The sequence below is a fragment of the Microchirus variegatus genome (genome assembly GCF_963457635.1).
Source record: "Microchirus variegatus genome assembly, chromosome: 1".
NCBI classification, from domain to species: domain Eukaryota; kingdom Metazoa; phylum Chordata; class Actinopteri; order Pleuronectiformes; family Soleidae; genus Microchirus; species Microchirus variegatus.
Genome location: NC_139802.1, coordinates 32,449,460 through 32,466,122, shown reverse-complemented (window position 1 = coordinate 32,466,122; position 16,663 = coordinate 32,449,460). Strand labels below are relative to the sequence as shown.

The window sequence follows — 16,663 nt, the reverse complement described above, 5'->3', positions numbered from 1 at the left end:
CAGAATATAGATGGTTTTTTTTGTTTTTGACAGCCTTTTCTGACTGGTAAGTTAAGTTTGTGAATTGCCCACTTTCCCCCACCAAATTCCATAGAGAAAATCAGCTACTAGTGTACTGCTGCCTTGCTCGGTACAATTGTGCCACTTTGGTCAATTTGAAAGAAGAATTTCAAACATTTAATTCACAAAATAACACATTTGAACTAACTGATGAGGCAGCAATGGATCAAAAGCTTCTGTGTGCGATGACAAAAAAAATCACTTGTTTTCCTGAAGGACTTTGCTGCGGGGTGTGAGCTCTTTACAAAGCAAGACAAACTTCTCTTTCCAGTCAGATCAGATAAGTCTGTCTAAAGCAGAGAACAAAGTATAATTTTAATAAAACAGAAAATTGTTCCGACTAACTTTGAACTATTGCTAATGATCCAAGCACAATTAATTCCCAAATAGAAGGAGTCTCGCTGCATGTGGCTCTGCTTTAACACAGTTTGACAGACTTGATGTAATATGTGCTCAAGCATGAACGTTCAACCACAGCAGCAAAAATGAGAAATATTCAAGCGTGAGGCAGCACACTGCTCTTCTCATGTTACTGCTGTTTTTACAAGCTTGTTCTTATTTTCCTTATTTTGAGTAAAACCATCAAACTCCCGAGTAAATCTACCTGTCCAGTGGTGGATTTTTGGGAGAAAGATGACACTTGATACCAAGGCTTTGTGGCCAACTGCTGAAGAAGTCTTATTGAGCACTCGAAATGCAACTACGGCATCAAATCCGTAACGAAACACCCACACACAAAAACATGTTGCAGGGATCATCTTTGCCATTTCATATCCAAACAGACATGGACAACAAAGTTTGAGTCTGAATTAAAGCAGCATGATAGTCATGTTAGATTGCTGGAGCACAACTTTAGTTACATTTTGGTGGTTTTAACCACACAAGTGGCTAATTTAATCTTTATTTTAGTAAAAAGAATCTGCCAACCACCAACCGTTAGCTCCACAACGGGTGACTGACAATATGCACTGGACAGTCTATATTTCTTATATTCATACCTGGGATGGGTGTCATTTGTTTGTTATTGATATATAACTTATACTTTACTGCGCCTTAAAACCAATACTCTTATTGTTTGTCTTAAGATTTGGTGCTAGCAATGCCACAATGCAAACATGGTGGAGAGCTGTGAGAGACATTTTAGACTGCCCTCCATACCTTACCACTAGAGGGCAGGGTGTTCTGCTTATACCAATGTTGTCCACAATAGTGAAGACCTCACCGTCACTTAACCCTTTGATTGATCCTTGAAAAAGTTATGTAACTTCCCAACTCCCACGCACCAGCTGCTGTAGTGTCGCAATGTTGAAAAGGAAAAATGACCCTTTAGACTTTGTCTTATGTGACATGATCCTAAATATCACATGAGCATTGCAGCATATCCGTTATAGTCTGTTCAGCTTTGAACAGTCGAAGTGGAACATCTCCTTAATGAAGACCTGCGGTTTTAGCAGAACAGGCCATTACTGTAACAGATGAATTAAACTGGGAGTGTTATAAATTGCGTGTCTGAACATGGCTATGTTCAGCCAAACTCAGACACTGGCTGGGAGTAAAGTGCAAAATCTCTAGTCAGTCTTTTGTACTCGCTGTGCTCCAGACAAGAGAAATTGATCCTCATGCGTTAAGTTATTAATGGCAGACAAAACACATTAAAAAAAGGATACTAAAATAGCCACTATGGGAGTATCACAGGCTCGCCAACCTCAGAGATGATGCACACACCTAATAAAAAAAGTCTCTGACCCAGCACACAATGCAGCTATGACTTGGATTCAAGCAAATCCTACTTACTCAACTCCCTAGTGAGGCTGACCTCAAAGTCATCACTGGAGACTTTAATCTCTGGGGAGCCTCAGTGTTTCTCCTCCTTCCCGTGGGCAACCAAGTACTCCTCTGTAAAATCACTGAAGGGAAGCCATAGCTTGCTCTGTTACTCATATAAGATGATGCTGGCTTGGCTTTGGGAGTCATTTAAGGAAGTGATTGATCTCTGAAGCCTGAAGATCAGCAGGAGTCACACACAAACTGTCAGATATGACTTGGATATGTTGCCCAGAGACCAACATTATCCAAAAACTTAGTGCAGTCAAACCTCATCTAGATCTTGTGTAAAAGTCAGCCATGATAGTGATATTTTGGGAAAGTGAAAGAGCCTTTTCTGAAAACTAAAACTGTGAATCGCTTTGTGAACCGCTTAGTCGCTGCACCATATATTTATACATAGCGCAACATAGAGTTGTTAATTCATTGCTGCCTCTGTCATTAAGTTTAAGTGTGTTATTTTGTGAATTAATTGTTATCATTGAAATAATTTATTCAGATTTACATGAGCAAGACAGACTTACCAGACGAAGCAGCAATAGACGAGCAGCACCTGTGTCCCCGTGAAATAGGAAAACACAGATTTTCTGTATGGAATTTGGTTCTGATTTGATAGCAAATAAGGTTATTGTAGTCAGCACTGACAGCACTGTAAAAAAAACGGAACTAACTTACATTCAAGTAGCAGTTTGTTTTCTGACAAAAACACACACACACACACACTTCCATAAAGAATTGAGATTAGTTTCCGTCATGTGTCTCAGTGTTAAAGCATGATGCATGAACTGTTGTGGGTGAATGCCTGCATGCACGTGTACGATCGTGGTTGTATTATGTTTGAGATGTACACGTGGCCAAGATTGTATTTTTACTTGTTGTGCTGCGTTTTAATGCTCTCTGTTCTGTGCCTTGGAATAGAAACACAAAAAAGATGTAGACATTTGTGTTTAATCACGGGGTTAAGTAGGTCGTCTTTTTGGGGTCATAATATGCTCAGACGTTTGAGGTTCTCTCATTGTCATAACCAGGCTTTTGTTTTGTCACTCACCATTAGCAGAGGACAAGAACAGACAGAGAACAGATTCAAAATTAAAGACCTTGTTACTTTTGAAGCTGATTCTTGACTATATAATGAAGTCACTTTAAACTTTTTTTGCTCTTTTTATTCATTATTTACCACACTTAATTAAAATAAGATACATGATGTCAGTGTGATCTGTACAAAAGTATGGTTTTGTCTCACAGACTACAGATTTAAGGTATTAATTAGTCCCTGTGCAGTGAGAGAAAGTGCTCATTCCAATTATGAACTTCATAAAGTGAACACCAAACTTTCTCTTTTGTTTAATTAAACTTTTTTGAAAGTTATTTTTGAGGTGAAGTTGTATGAAGTACTTGGTCAATGTGTTGCATTCAGCTGATTGCACTGCATGCTCCCTGTGCTGAGAAACAGCTGGGGGTTGGTGAAAACATGGCTGTCACTGCAGGAACACCAGGAAGAAACTTTTATTCACCACACAAAAGTTTTAATATACAGTACAATGTCAAAAATTCAGAGGTTCACTCTTCTTCTGCTCAGTAGAACCTTATAAGTTTCTTCTGCTTGTCCCCTTTTTATAAAGGTTCCACCAGGAACCCTTTTGGAGGGTTCCACCAAGAACCCTTTATTCAAGATAGGGGTTTTAAAGGGTTCTCGGGATCAAAATGGTTCTCACTGGAACATTAGTGATACCAAGAACCCTTGAAAAACCCTTTCTTCAAGAAAGGGTATTTCTTAGAGTGTAGCACTGCGACACCTTTTGGATCTCACGCGTCTGGTCCGACACAAGATATGAAGTAGTTTTTGTCGCGTGCACCGCACACTACAACAAGCTTACGGCGACCATAAACCTAGCTTAATGTCATATTTTTGTGCCACTGTTGGGCAAACTATTTTAAAATGGAAATGTAAGTTCATTGCTCATTCTGCTGAACCAAAGTCAATAGAGAAAACACAGGAACTGGTGGTCTACTGTCACTTTGGTAAAGTCTCAAAACACTACACCTGAATTTACTTATGGAGGCAGCAGCGGATTAACAACTCTGCTAACTGATTCTTTATGGACTTCGATATGAGTTTACTATGTTGCTTAATCTTTAAATACTTTTGTCCCCAAACATTAGTGTTTTCCACCTCAGGCCATGACGAGTGATATTCAACCCTGTCACAGTGTTGTCCACATGTGGTCTAATCCAGCATAACATGGTTTACTGTGTTTGCTGGGTTTAATTTCCCAGTGAATTTGTTTCTGGTTTACATGATGTTCATATATCAGCACAGCGCTGAAGCAAAGATATAACCCCATTACTGAAGTGCAAGATGTGCTCTTTCCGTGGACTTTATATACCCACACCTTTCACTTCCCGAAGAGCTTTTTCGTCTTCCTCTTCAGCAGCAACAGTAAATCGATCAAGGTTATTTTTAACACAGTTAAACACCAACAACACAGCTTGTGAGTGGTCGTCAGACTTCCTGTTGTACAATAGCCCATGTCTGGAAATGACTGTATACTGTGTGTTTACTGCAGTGTACTAGTTTGACCCCTTTCAAACACAACATGCTTTTATCGGTGGCAGGTTTTTGGGTTTTTCATTCATCCAACCTTGCATCCCATTATTTTGAACACTATATCTTTAGAATATCTTCAGAGAATCCTTTCATATTTTGTGTTAATGTAACTTGGACTCAGATCTGGGTGATTGTGGGTGATTGGTTGGTCTGGTGTGGTTAGATGTGGTTTGGTGATTTAATGTATGTGGTTTTGTGTGGTTTGTTGATTGGTTGAGGAAAACAGCCTCATTTCACAGCTCAATTTCAGTGGAGCACAGTTTGAGCTAAAATTCATAAGCATAATTTGATTGGCTGCCATCTGTTTGCATAATGGGATTTACTTATGCTTCAGCTTGAAAGGCTTCTCAACTTCTGCCATGCACAGCACGAGCAAAATGAAACAGTGGATCTACAAGGCAATTTGACAAAGCGTGACGCTGACCACTGCAGACCAGGAACTCGGCACAAGATAAACAGGAGTGAATTGAGAAGAGACAGGAGAAGAAAAAGAGGGTGAAGAAGAAAAGAGTCAGTCAGAGAGGTTCAGCGTTTGTAGGTTTGCTGTAAAAGCCTCAGGCGTTCGACTCAGCTCGAGACTGCCGCTGTACTCAACAGCAGATATAGATAAGTACAGACAAAAGCATTGAAAGAGAGTGGAGGTGTTTACTTCAGCCAGCCTGTCTGTCCTAGTCTCCATGAAAGGCTCGCAGTTTGAAAGGAAAAGAACTTTGCTTTCTTTGGCTTGTTCTCTTCCTGTCACATCCGTGAGATGGGTCATTTCTTCAGTGCATAACTGTTTTGTATTTGGTAAAAGTTGCCAGAACAACACTGATTATCTTTACATTTTACAAGTTATTTGTTAAATATAAGGTGCACTTTTCTAACAATACATTATGCAAGTCACCGTGGAGAAGCCACATAGTGCTTTTCTTGGTAGAACAGCCCTGCCAGGGTGCTTTAGCGAGAGAGCTTCAAAAAAGCGCTGCGCGTGGGTTTAATTTCTATGACAACAGTATTTTGATACAATGTCCCCACTGACATTGTATCATAAACCAGTATCGGCCCTTTGCTTGTTTTATTTCAGTTTGATAGGATGAGATGGTAAGAGAAATATTTAATGCCAATCCAAATAATTAAAAAAATATGATCTCCTTCACTAAATTTGGTGACCAATTAAAGTTAATGGTTTGTTGGTTGGTGTTGGATGTGTTTGGCCAATTTGTTGGTTGTTGTTAGTTGAGAGATTATGCTGTCATTGGTCAGTTGGTTGGATCAATTTGGTTGTGGTTGATTAGTTAGTTGGTCTGATGTTATGGTTGGTTGATTGTTCACTTGGTTAGGTGTGGTTGTAGTTGGTTTTTTGGTTAGCTGGGTGGATGTTGTGTTGGTTGGTTGTTTGGATGTGTTGACTAGCTGGTCATGGTCATTGTCTGCTTGATTAATTGTTTGGTTAGATGGTTGGTTGTTTGGTCAATTGAGTGACTGACAACACAACAAACTAACTGACATAGTTGCCCATGAGCATTAATCTGAGGATGCGTGCCTTAAAATGGATGTGGATGACCTTGTTGACATGCAGCCAAATGACTTGGAGTTGTGTTGCCGACACACAAGCGCAAATAAAATGGAAGGCACAGTCTTCCATTATACCGCTGTCTGTTTTAGAGCAGCCACAACAAAGAGGACCCCTGAGTCCACAGTGTTTTACAGCAACAAAAAAAAGCTGCATCAATCAATCACGGCCTCAGACAAAGTTGGGGCACAGTCAACAGTTAATGAGGAAATGTGTGTTTTAAGACAACACAGAACAAAATGGTGGAGGAAGAGGAGGATTGTCAAAGCTCCATCAACGCACCATTTAGTCATTGATCTATGAACAGACAAGAGTCTTGGTCGGAGGATCTGAGGAGTCTGACAGTGAGGTGCGGGGGCAGGACTTCACAGACTGACGCAGGGCTAAGAACATTTAGTTTTCTATAAACAAAGAACATGCATTTAATCTAGAGTCCACAGAGCCAGAGCAGGGAGGCAGGCGTCTCGGTAATATGCTGTGTGGCTTTTTTGACCTTGTTAAAAGTCCTGCTGCATTGTTACGGACTAATTGGAAACGGGTTGGGAATAGGGTGATAGCAAAACACAAAAACTTAAAGTAATGAGGGAAGTGGAGAGGGTGTGAACAACAGTCGTAGACACAATGTGACATAATACATGAGGTTAAAGCTGTCTGACTTAGAGTATTTTTTTATTTGTGTCTAACTTTAAGAATCATTTTATTGGCCTCCAGTTTGTGCACAGCACACAAAAAATAGGATGTGTAATGATGCAGTTTAACGGCCCTACACTCACCTATGGTCACAAGCTGTGGGTGGTGACTGAAAGAGTGAGATGGTGGACACAAGCATCCAAAATTGGTTTCCACCGTAGGTTGTATGGGCTCACACTTAGAGATAGGGTGAGAAACTCAGTCATCCGGGAGGGGCTCAGGGTAGAGCCACTGCTCCTTCGCATAAAGAAGAGACAGATGATGTGGCTCCGGCATCTGGTTAGGATGTCTCCTGAACGCCTCCTTGGTGAGGTCCCAGGCAAGTCCCACTGGGAGGAGGTGGCCCCCGGGGAAGACCCAGGACTCGCTGGAGAGATTATGTCTCTCGGTTGGCCTGGGAACGCTTTGGGAATCCACCGGAAGAGCTGGATGAAGTGGCCAGGGAGAGGAAAGTCTGGGCTTCGATAAGTGGTAGAAGATGGATGGATGGAGGGATTGATGATGCAGTAACTTAAGAACTCACAGTGCCCTGTGAGCTTCTGTATAACTAACCAACAAAAATCTCAACGACCAGAGGGGGGATGGTGTTATTCACTGGCTCTTACTTTCTCACACTAACCTATTTAACCAAAGAATCTGTACCTACCGGTCCATCTCTTCCACTTTACTGCCCTCAGTTAATGGAGCTTTGCAGTCCTTCTCTGTAGAACACAAAAATCTTTCCGATTATATGCATAAATTGTCAGTCACTCACCACCTCTATTAATCCCTCTATTCTGTCTGTCTTTTATTCAGGAGGAGGCCAGCAAGCCAAATATTCTCTCCACACAGAGATTGTCTCCAAAATGGTGTTTCCTTGACTGTAAGTACATTACAATCTTACTAAGAGTAACCCGCTCATTCCAATACCTTGACTCCCTCACCTCAGTCACTGAAAAATAACTTAATAAACTTAATAAGTATGTACAAGAAAAAGCTTCTTTATACATGTGTAATGTGACAAAGGCAAATCATTTTAATTAAAAAGATAACCAATCCATTCTATGCTCCCATTTGACAAAGAATTAATGAAGATTGTTTCAGTGTCCCTTACAAATGCAACATTTGAATCTACAACAGTTTTATATAACCACCACAAGCTAACACTTGTCACTTTCCATGTTAACGTGGACATAAGTAATCAGAATAAAAGCGTGTTAGGTATAAAAATATGTCACACCAGTCCTATAAACTCAATACAGCTGATTCAAAAATGACTTGACTCGCCATGGTTGTTGCATTTCCACTAGCATTGTACCTTGTACCAAGTACTTTTTTAGTACCTGCTCTGGCGAGGTTCCAAGCGAGCTGAGGCGATACAATGCGTGACGTCGTCAGACTGCCGGCCACTGGTTGGTCAGAGTGTCGTCACAGGAAGAGACGTCCGACACAAGAATCAAGCCAAACAATGCCCAACTGTAGATGGGTTAAAAAGACTTAACAATCCAAAAAATGTGGGTTAATCTCTAACAATTACAAGGGAAATGTCTAAAACCACAAACCCTGCTGCTGTATTTCAGTTCAGTGACTGTGTCGGACAGGGTCTTTGCTCTGGTCATGGAGGAAGTACTGAACAAATAGTTTTAATTAACTGATTCAAATGATTCAGTTACACTGAAAACAACCGCTTTAGAAGTCACTCGTCACTCGTTTGTGTGTCGTGTGTAAAACAAATTTCACGTCAGTTTCATGCAGCCGTGCAGTGATTTAGTAGGTATTATTTTTGTAATGGAAAACCAACCTGTGCCGTGCCGTGCTGTGGCGAGCTGGGACCATAGGACCATAAGACCCAATCTCAGATAAGCAGAAGGACATTTTTGAACATCATGCTGTATTGAAGGTCTTAATCCAGTGATTGAGACCATAAACTCCTCAGAAAAATATTTACAAATGTTTGTAATTCATCCAGCAAAGAGTAGTGTCTCCCTGATGTGGGAATAAACGTTTCAGATGCTGCTACAGCTATTAATATATACAGTCTTGGAGTAATAGGAAGGCTGGCTGTTCTTTTGTCACAATAGAAACTGCTACACTTTGCAAAAAAAAATGTGATAAGGTTGTTTTTAACAGCAGCTGAGATAAGGCAGCAAGTCGATTGACAACCCACACAGCTCATTATTTTAGTCTCGATACAACCAGACACAGCTGTCCAAGTCACTGGTTCACACACATAATATTAAACATAGCCTTATTCGAATAATTCATTGTAGTTTATCATGTGTCATACACCTGTGAGTTTTATTTCAACAAATAAATAGCAACGGCAGATTAGGTGTAGTTCACAACATGTTCACAACAGGTTTCTATGACGTGCACACTCAAAATAACACAAGCACGGCTTCATCAGTTCCCGTTTATGGGTGACAGTCATAAATATTAATATCACACGGCAGCTTACCAAAAATATCACACACACACACACATGAACTCCTTTGTTTGGGTAGAGTCCTGGTGGGATTCAGCAGCTTAAAAAAAGATACAACAGGAAGTTTGAGAGAAGAGAAAAAAATACATTTTGGGCTTATTTCCACAACACAGTCGTAACATGTGTATATATATACATATATACATATATGTATATATATGTCGGTATATACTGTATTATATGTATGTGTATATATACATATATATATGTGTACATATACGTATGTATATGTGTACATATACGTATGTATATGTGTACGTATATGTGTACATATATATGTGTACATATACGTACGTATATGTGTATGTATATGTGTACATATATGTATATATTGTAAGTCTTGTGCTATTCACTCATAAAACTGTTCAGTGGCTAATATTTTGCTTCTGTTTGTCTCCTCAGCTACAACAGCAGATCGTTTCTATAGGATAGACAGAGCACAGGTAATGTCCTTCCTTTGCACGTAAATATTCATTTTTTGCGGATTTTTATGCCTTTTTATCATATCCTTCACGTTACAGTCAATAATGTTTTTCTTCAACCTGCCCTGTGCATCTTCCACTATCAGGAACATCTCAACTACGTATCAGAAATCTCCCAGGAAGAACTCTACATCCTGGACCCTGAGCTGATCGTTTCAGTGACAGTGGGCACTTCCCCCTCACACAGTGTTGATTTGGCCAACCCTGACTCCAGCCAAGAAAACAGCAAGTAAGACAGACTCTGTTACTCTGTCACCACTGCTTGAACCCTTACTGCTGCTGTGACAAAAGCTTGAAAATCATTGTCTAAGCCACTGGCACTAACTGACTGGTTTTCTAAAGAGAATCCAGCTTCCAGACTCAATCTCTTCTCTACAGAGGCACGCGATCCTAATGCAAACTCTCACAGGAAATCACACATTAACACAGTCTGCACATGTTGTAATGGATAACTGCAGGAACGTGCAGTAACACCGAAACTCCTGTTTAATGCAAAACATGGTGAACTCAATAACACCATTCAAACACAGACAGTAACAAATGATGTGGGTCAAAATATATCCTGAAGTCTGAAAGAGAGAAAATGTGGAAATGGTTATCAGTGGCTGTCTCTGGATATGTTTGGATGACATTTGCAGAAAATGGGGACACATCACAGAAGAATTAAACTTGTGCCACATTTTGGCGACGTTTGCATGAACCTGGCAGCAACCCTCAGCTTCCAGTCAAGTATACACCGACCATTACTGGGGGTTTGTGCCAAGTCCACTTTTGTATGTTTGTGTGCTTAGCTCAGCTCTTTGTGTCGCTTTGTGTACAAAAAGCTCACCATTTAATACCCGTTACTGACAGGAAGCTTGGAAAGCGTTCCCTCTTGGAAAAATGCAACAATATTTTAACTTGGGTTGCTTCCTCAGGGGTACTCCCGTCATTTTTTTTTACCTGGTAGGGACTCGAACTGGCAACCCTCCGGTTCACTTTCCACTTATCATTATTATTTGGACTGCATCAGATAAAGTAGACTGTGAGTAGTGATGGAGCCTTTATTTGTGAAATTATTTTATAAGCTTCATTAACTGCGACATACTGGTGATGATCCATGCATAAAATCAGATTAGTAACTAAGTTTTTGGGAACAACACGAGCAAATTGTCAAATTAACCCCAGGCAGTGTCTCTCACACCATGCTGTCCTTCACAGCGACTTGTCCACTTGTATTATAATTTAAAACATGGGGCTCCAGGTGCTACTTTATCCAGACTGAGTGATTTGGATGCAGACACTGTATGAGAACCAGCAGGAATGGACAGTCCTGAAGGAGTTTTTAGTGGAAAGACATTGTCCAACAGGCCTTTTGATGTGCTGTAAACACTGCCGGCTGATGTCCACATGAGAACTGAGGCTTCCTGGTTATTAAGAAACACTAAAGGAAAGATGTTTCACACATAATCATCACCTCTGTGAGAGAGCACAGATGGAAGAGAGGCTGCTTTATAAACACACTCATCAGACGAACGTAACTAAAAACAGATTTGTGTATATTTTATTGGGAGCAGCTGATGTTGAATGTTGAACATGATTACAGAGTGTTGTGAAAGTTATGGAGAGATTAATGTTCTCCAAACAGACGGGACATTGTCTGTGTTAAACGCACCCTCTGTGCCAAAATTGCTTGTGTTCCACTCGACTGGTAACTCCATGTCCTCCACTGCACCTCTCCTCCCACTGGGGAGCGTGGCAAGTTACCAAGACACCAAACTGGTACAGTTTGTGCATCACTCCTGATGATTTTGTGCAATGTCCTGGTTTAAATCACCCTCCTGGGACAACCTGATAGACCTTTAGGATTTAGACTGATATGTTTTGAGACTTGTCATTTTCCAACCTGAACCTCCTGCTTTGTCGTTTCACTTCAGAGAGATTCCTGTAGAAACACAAGTGCTTTAGGGCAGAGTCGTGAATAAGTTAAGGTAGAGGGTCTGTGTCAGCAGTAAGAGACCACAGAGTAGTCTTTTTGTTTCTCCACAAAGCTGTGATTTACCATGTCAGTTTGTGAATCCAGTTCAGAAATATCACCTGCAACCAGGCTCCTAGCTGTCAGTCACACTGGTGTCCACTCATATGTGCTGAGCTTTATTGTCTATTACCCTCTAAGTGGGAACATAATTGACAAATTTAACGTCATGTTCTATTATAGAAGACCTAAAACTCGTGATTAAGACTGTCAAGTCCTCAGGATAATGCTTACTAACATTATAAATCAAGTTCTGTCATCCAGGTAACTGCTACTTCCATTTAACTTTTCAATTTTTATATCCAGATTATAGTAGAAACTGAGGCTACGTCCACATTTCTACATTATTTTAGATATTAGATACATATATATATAGTGTCTGCTGTACATTTTGTTAAAAAAAATCGTGCTGGCTCCGTTTTTATTTGAAAACTCCTGGCTGGAGGAGCCTTTGAAAAAGATTGCACATTTACCCACAATCACTTCCCAATTGGTTCTTATCAGCCACAACTCAGCTATTACCTGTGAACGAAAAGCTTTGTTCACACAGACTTAACACACCCTGTACACACAAGGAGAACCCACAAAGGTTTTTGTGTCATACCGTTTTATTTTATTTTTTTCATCCACATGGAACTGGCATTTTTGGAGCCTTATTTGGAAAATTGATCCCAGAGTGAAAAAATCTCAAAATGCCCCCCTTGCGTTTTCATTTACAAAACCAATATACTTAAGCATAGAGAGGTGGTCCACATCTTCTTCTCTGGTGAATATATTTCAGCAATTCTTGGATCAATGTCGTGTTTCTGGAAAAATAAACATCAGATACACTCTTAGAAATAAGGGTTCCAAAAGGGTCCTTCTACAAGGGCTGAGGTTCTACCTGGAACCATTTGCTTCTGAAAAACCCTTTCCAGTAAGAACTATTTTGATCCAGAGAACCCTTTAAAACCCCTGTCTTGAATAAAGGGTTTTTAAAAGGGTTCTTGGTGGAACCCTCCTTTTTATAAATGTTCCACCTGGAGCCAAAAAGGATTCTCCTATGAGGACAAGCCGAAGAACCTTATATGGTTTTACTTAGCACTTTTATTTCTAAGAGTGTAGGGAAAGAGTGTTTGTTGTCAGCCCTATCTTCCAACAACAATGATAATTCCAGATTATTCCCTTTCAGTGGGTTTGCCACTCCAGGAAGTCATCATTACAGTGCACAGGGATTGGAGATTATCTCATTAAAGAGCATATTCACTGCTGCTGATTCAAAAGATTATGGGGAATTTTACCTATGCGTTTAACAGTACTTATGTAGTAGTGAGGATACAAACTATTTTACAAAATGGAAGTAATAAATAGTAATGAACAGTATTAGTATGAACACAAGTCAACGTTCTCATTATCAGCAAATTAACTTCTCAGCCAGGGGTTTTCAAAGTAACAGGCGGGGCCTCAGTGGGGAGGAAATGATGAATGATGAATGACATTAGTTACTACATTAGTTATCAAAAGGAGATCACAGCTTAACTGTGTTTGATCTGGTTGGAAAAGATGATGTTGTTGCTTTGGGGGAATTTCGCAATTTGAATTCTAGAGTCAGAAACTAATAAATGTCTGATCAAAGACTCTTTTTTTCTCTATATATATATATATGGTGTTTAATCTCATATCATTGAACCACCTTAAAAGATATTTGTTCAGCTGTTGTCTATAAATTATATTATTGTGATTTCGTAGTTGGCCTGGGCACTATTATTGAAAACGTGGAGACCTATAGTGTGAGACTAGAAACTCCACCTGGAGACACACACACAGATCATTTCTAACACAATTCAAGAGCCACACAGACACGGATCTCAGTGCTCAAGTCAGAGAAGAACCAGCAGGAAGCAGCATTTAAACCAGACTTAATAGGCCTTTTACATCACTGTCAATGTTTGACCTTTACTTCCATTTTAACGAGCCCTTCTTTGCTTTTACTCGAGATGCTCTGCCTGCCTTTTTGTTTGTAAAACCCAATTTGTGTGAAAACGTGGCTATAATTAATGCAAGCTATGTCGGTGTCACGTTCTAAATTGGATTGCATTGGAAAAAGACTATCTGCGACATAACTGTGAAGCGTAGAATCGGTGTGATACTGTTTAATTTAATTGTGGACTGTTCCACTGTGTACTATAGTTCACAATGTGTGTTTCTGTTGATGTTTGTTTTTAGGGAAGAGCCTTCTAATCAGACTCCAGACACCTTTGTTTACCCTGCTTCCTCCTTTTCCTCTTCGTCCTCTATTCCCAGGTAAAACACACACATTTAACACTCACTGTCACATTCATTGAAAGCAGCAGCTGACTGTGTGTGGGTGTGCATGTGTGTCTGTGTGTGGTTAAACCCTATATTAGCCTTGACAGGTGGTAACTTCTCAACAAAAAGACGTGATATTTTCCTGATGACACCAGTAATTTCCACAGAGCTGTCCTGTGGACTCATGCGGCACAGCTGCAGAACATTCAGCGTGCAACGTTTTACTGTTCCTTCGTGTAGAAAGTGAAGGTTAAAAGGATAGATCGGGCTTATTGAATTGACAAAAGAAGTAGTTTGGACTGCACAGTGTGTTCCCTCTTTGCAATTTACTGAAAACTGTAATTTGTTTCTGTGTAAAAAAAAATACATTTCACTCCCTGAACCAATGTCCATAGAGTAAATCAACGATATTACATCACAGCACTCGGGACTTGATCTACTGCTGCCTCCATCGCTAAGTCCAAATGTGTTCTATGAGACTTCAGTGTTTGAAAGCCCTTGTTCAGATGTACTAGTGACTAAAAAACAGTCGACTAGTAGCTCTTGTGTTTCCCCAGCTAAAAACAGACTTTTATTAGGTTACTCTTTTGTAAAGTGGCTAAAATCAGTTTTTTTCTTATGTCCCCACTGGCAACCATGTCTCATGGCATCGCTCAGCAGCACAGTGGGCGAACACAGTACAGTGTCAAAAAACCAACAACTATCCCTACATGTATGTGTATGATAGGTGCACAAAGAAGGGCACAGTTGTGTGTGTGTGTGTGTGTGTGTGTGTGTGTGTGTGTGTGTGTGTGTGTGTGTGTGTGTGTGTGTGTGTGTGTGTGTGTGTGTGTGTGTGTGTGTGTGTGTGTGTGTGTGTGTGCTCTTTCACTCTCCATCTTAGAAACTGCCAGCAGTGTTACCATATTTGCAATGGTCATGTGTGCGCACATGTGTTTTCTCGTTGTGTGTTCCAACACATTTTTTTCTGCTTCTCCTCCTTCATCCACATTAAATCCTATTAACCATATTTACACAAACACAGATTAAATTCTCACCTACAGGAACCTATGAGTGCAGCTGTTTGTCGACAAACTGTTACTGCTCTCTCTCCCAACAGAAAAGGCTGTTGTTATTAAATGTATTTTCTAATTGATTCAAACAAGAACTGAAACCAATGATGCGCCTGCATGCTAGTTTGTCAGGTTTGCATAACAGCTCTGTTGTTATCGAATGCTGCTGAAACAGGAGCGAACGGCGCATTAGCTGTGGACTAAATTTACGGCCAGATTAATCCACATGTGGGGACTCCAGTCAGAATATGTCTCAGCGGGAAAGTGTATGTGTAATTAAGTCTGCTCACTGATCTGTTTTTAAGAGTCACCGGATAACAATAGAGCTCGGTGGCATAGAAAGACAGGTGGATGGTAGGATGGAATAAATAGATCTGCCACATTGCACCACCATATTTCTACAGAATTCCTGAACAGACTGGGGGTGGTAGAAAATGATGTGAAATGTCATGACTCTTATTATCTGAAGCTCTGTATTGATTTGGAACTATTCCAGACAGTGGTCTTGTGTTGTATTTTAGCCTCCAACCATGAGCAGCAGTCTTTTGGCTATTTGACTCTCTCTCTCCTCTCCTTCCACTCCTCTCACTAGCCAGACAAAACTGTATATTGTTAATCCATATAGATGATACTTTTACGATGAAAGTTTATCTCAAAATATACGACTAAATCGCAATATATCGCCAGATTCTAACCAATACACAGCCTTAGAATTCAGTTGCTTGCAATCTGCACCATCACCACTAGATGGCATCGAATCCTATACTCAGAAGTTTTAAATCTGTGTCCTCAGGGACCCAGCATGCCTGTCCTCTCAGGTCGACTTGATCAATCAATTGTTGTGTTGTTTATGAACAAACGAAACATCAAATGAACTCATTTGTTATCACCTCTTTAAAAGAACCATAGGGAGGTTTCTTTGCAACTGACTGACCCTCCTCCTCAACAGATTTGATGCTGTTATATTAAAAAAACAACACATCCTAAGAGTGACGCAGTGAGGCTATGAATGAGTCCCGTGTGTGTTTGTGTGTATGTGAGGAGCAGCAGAGATAAAAGGACGGAAAACACAGAAGAAGCAATTATGAGAACAATGCAGTGGAATTGACCGTAAACTGCAGTGGATATTTCTTGTCTCCTCATAATTCACTACCACATCTTGTAAATAAGATGCAATTTTCTAAATATTGAAAACTGACATTATGGACAGATGTTAGTATAAACACAGAGATAGATACAGTTGTACTTACGTCAAACATCTGCAGATGATTCCTTGTGCAGCACACACGCAGACTGACCAAAAACTCTGCAAGTAGGATAACAGAATTTGAGTTCATACCATGTGGGAATAAAAGATAAAAGTCGACATCAACATAGGTTACGTCAGGATGAATGGAGACACTCGAGATCCTTCTTATCCAAAAGTCTGGACAGGATGGTACGGAACAAAACATCCAAAGCATGTAGAACATTCCACATAATCATTATCTCCCATGTTTTCGCTTGAAACTTCTTTTTTCACCGTTCCATGAATACATAGTGCCTGTTTGCATTTTTAATCATATGCAGTCTTTTTGTAAACACCACTCCATGTTTTCAGGTGTCCACTGACGCAGATTAAAGCC

General features: G+C 40.2%; 1 protein-coding gene across 7 annotated transcripts in view; it reads left to right on the top strand.

The window, feature by feature from the left end:
• LOC310937596 (diacylglycerol kinase zeta-like) overlaps positions 1 to 16,663 on the top strand; it is a 114,159-nt gene that overhangs the window by 79,294 nt on the left and 18,202 nt on the right. For all 7 annotated transcript variants that reach the window (XR_014593020.1, XM_083901894.1, XM_083901896.1 and 4 more), the window contains 4 exons: positions 7,533 to 7,599; positions 9,604 to 9,644; positions 9,770 to 9,912; positions 13,903 to 13,980. Coding sequence is in view for 6 of the 7 variants with exons in the window: in XM_083901894.1 (XP_083758020.1) it covers positions 7,533 to 7,599; positions 9,604 to 9,644; positions 9,770 to 9,912; positions 13,903 to 13,980 (329 nt within the window). In the remaining variant the exon portion in view is untranslated. The remainder of the gene's footprint in view (positions 1 to 7,532; positions 7,600 to 9,603; positions 9,645 to 9,769; positions 9,913 to 13,902; positions 13,981 to 16,663) is intronic.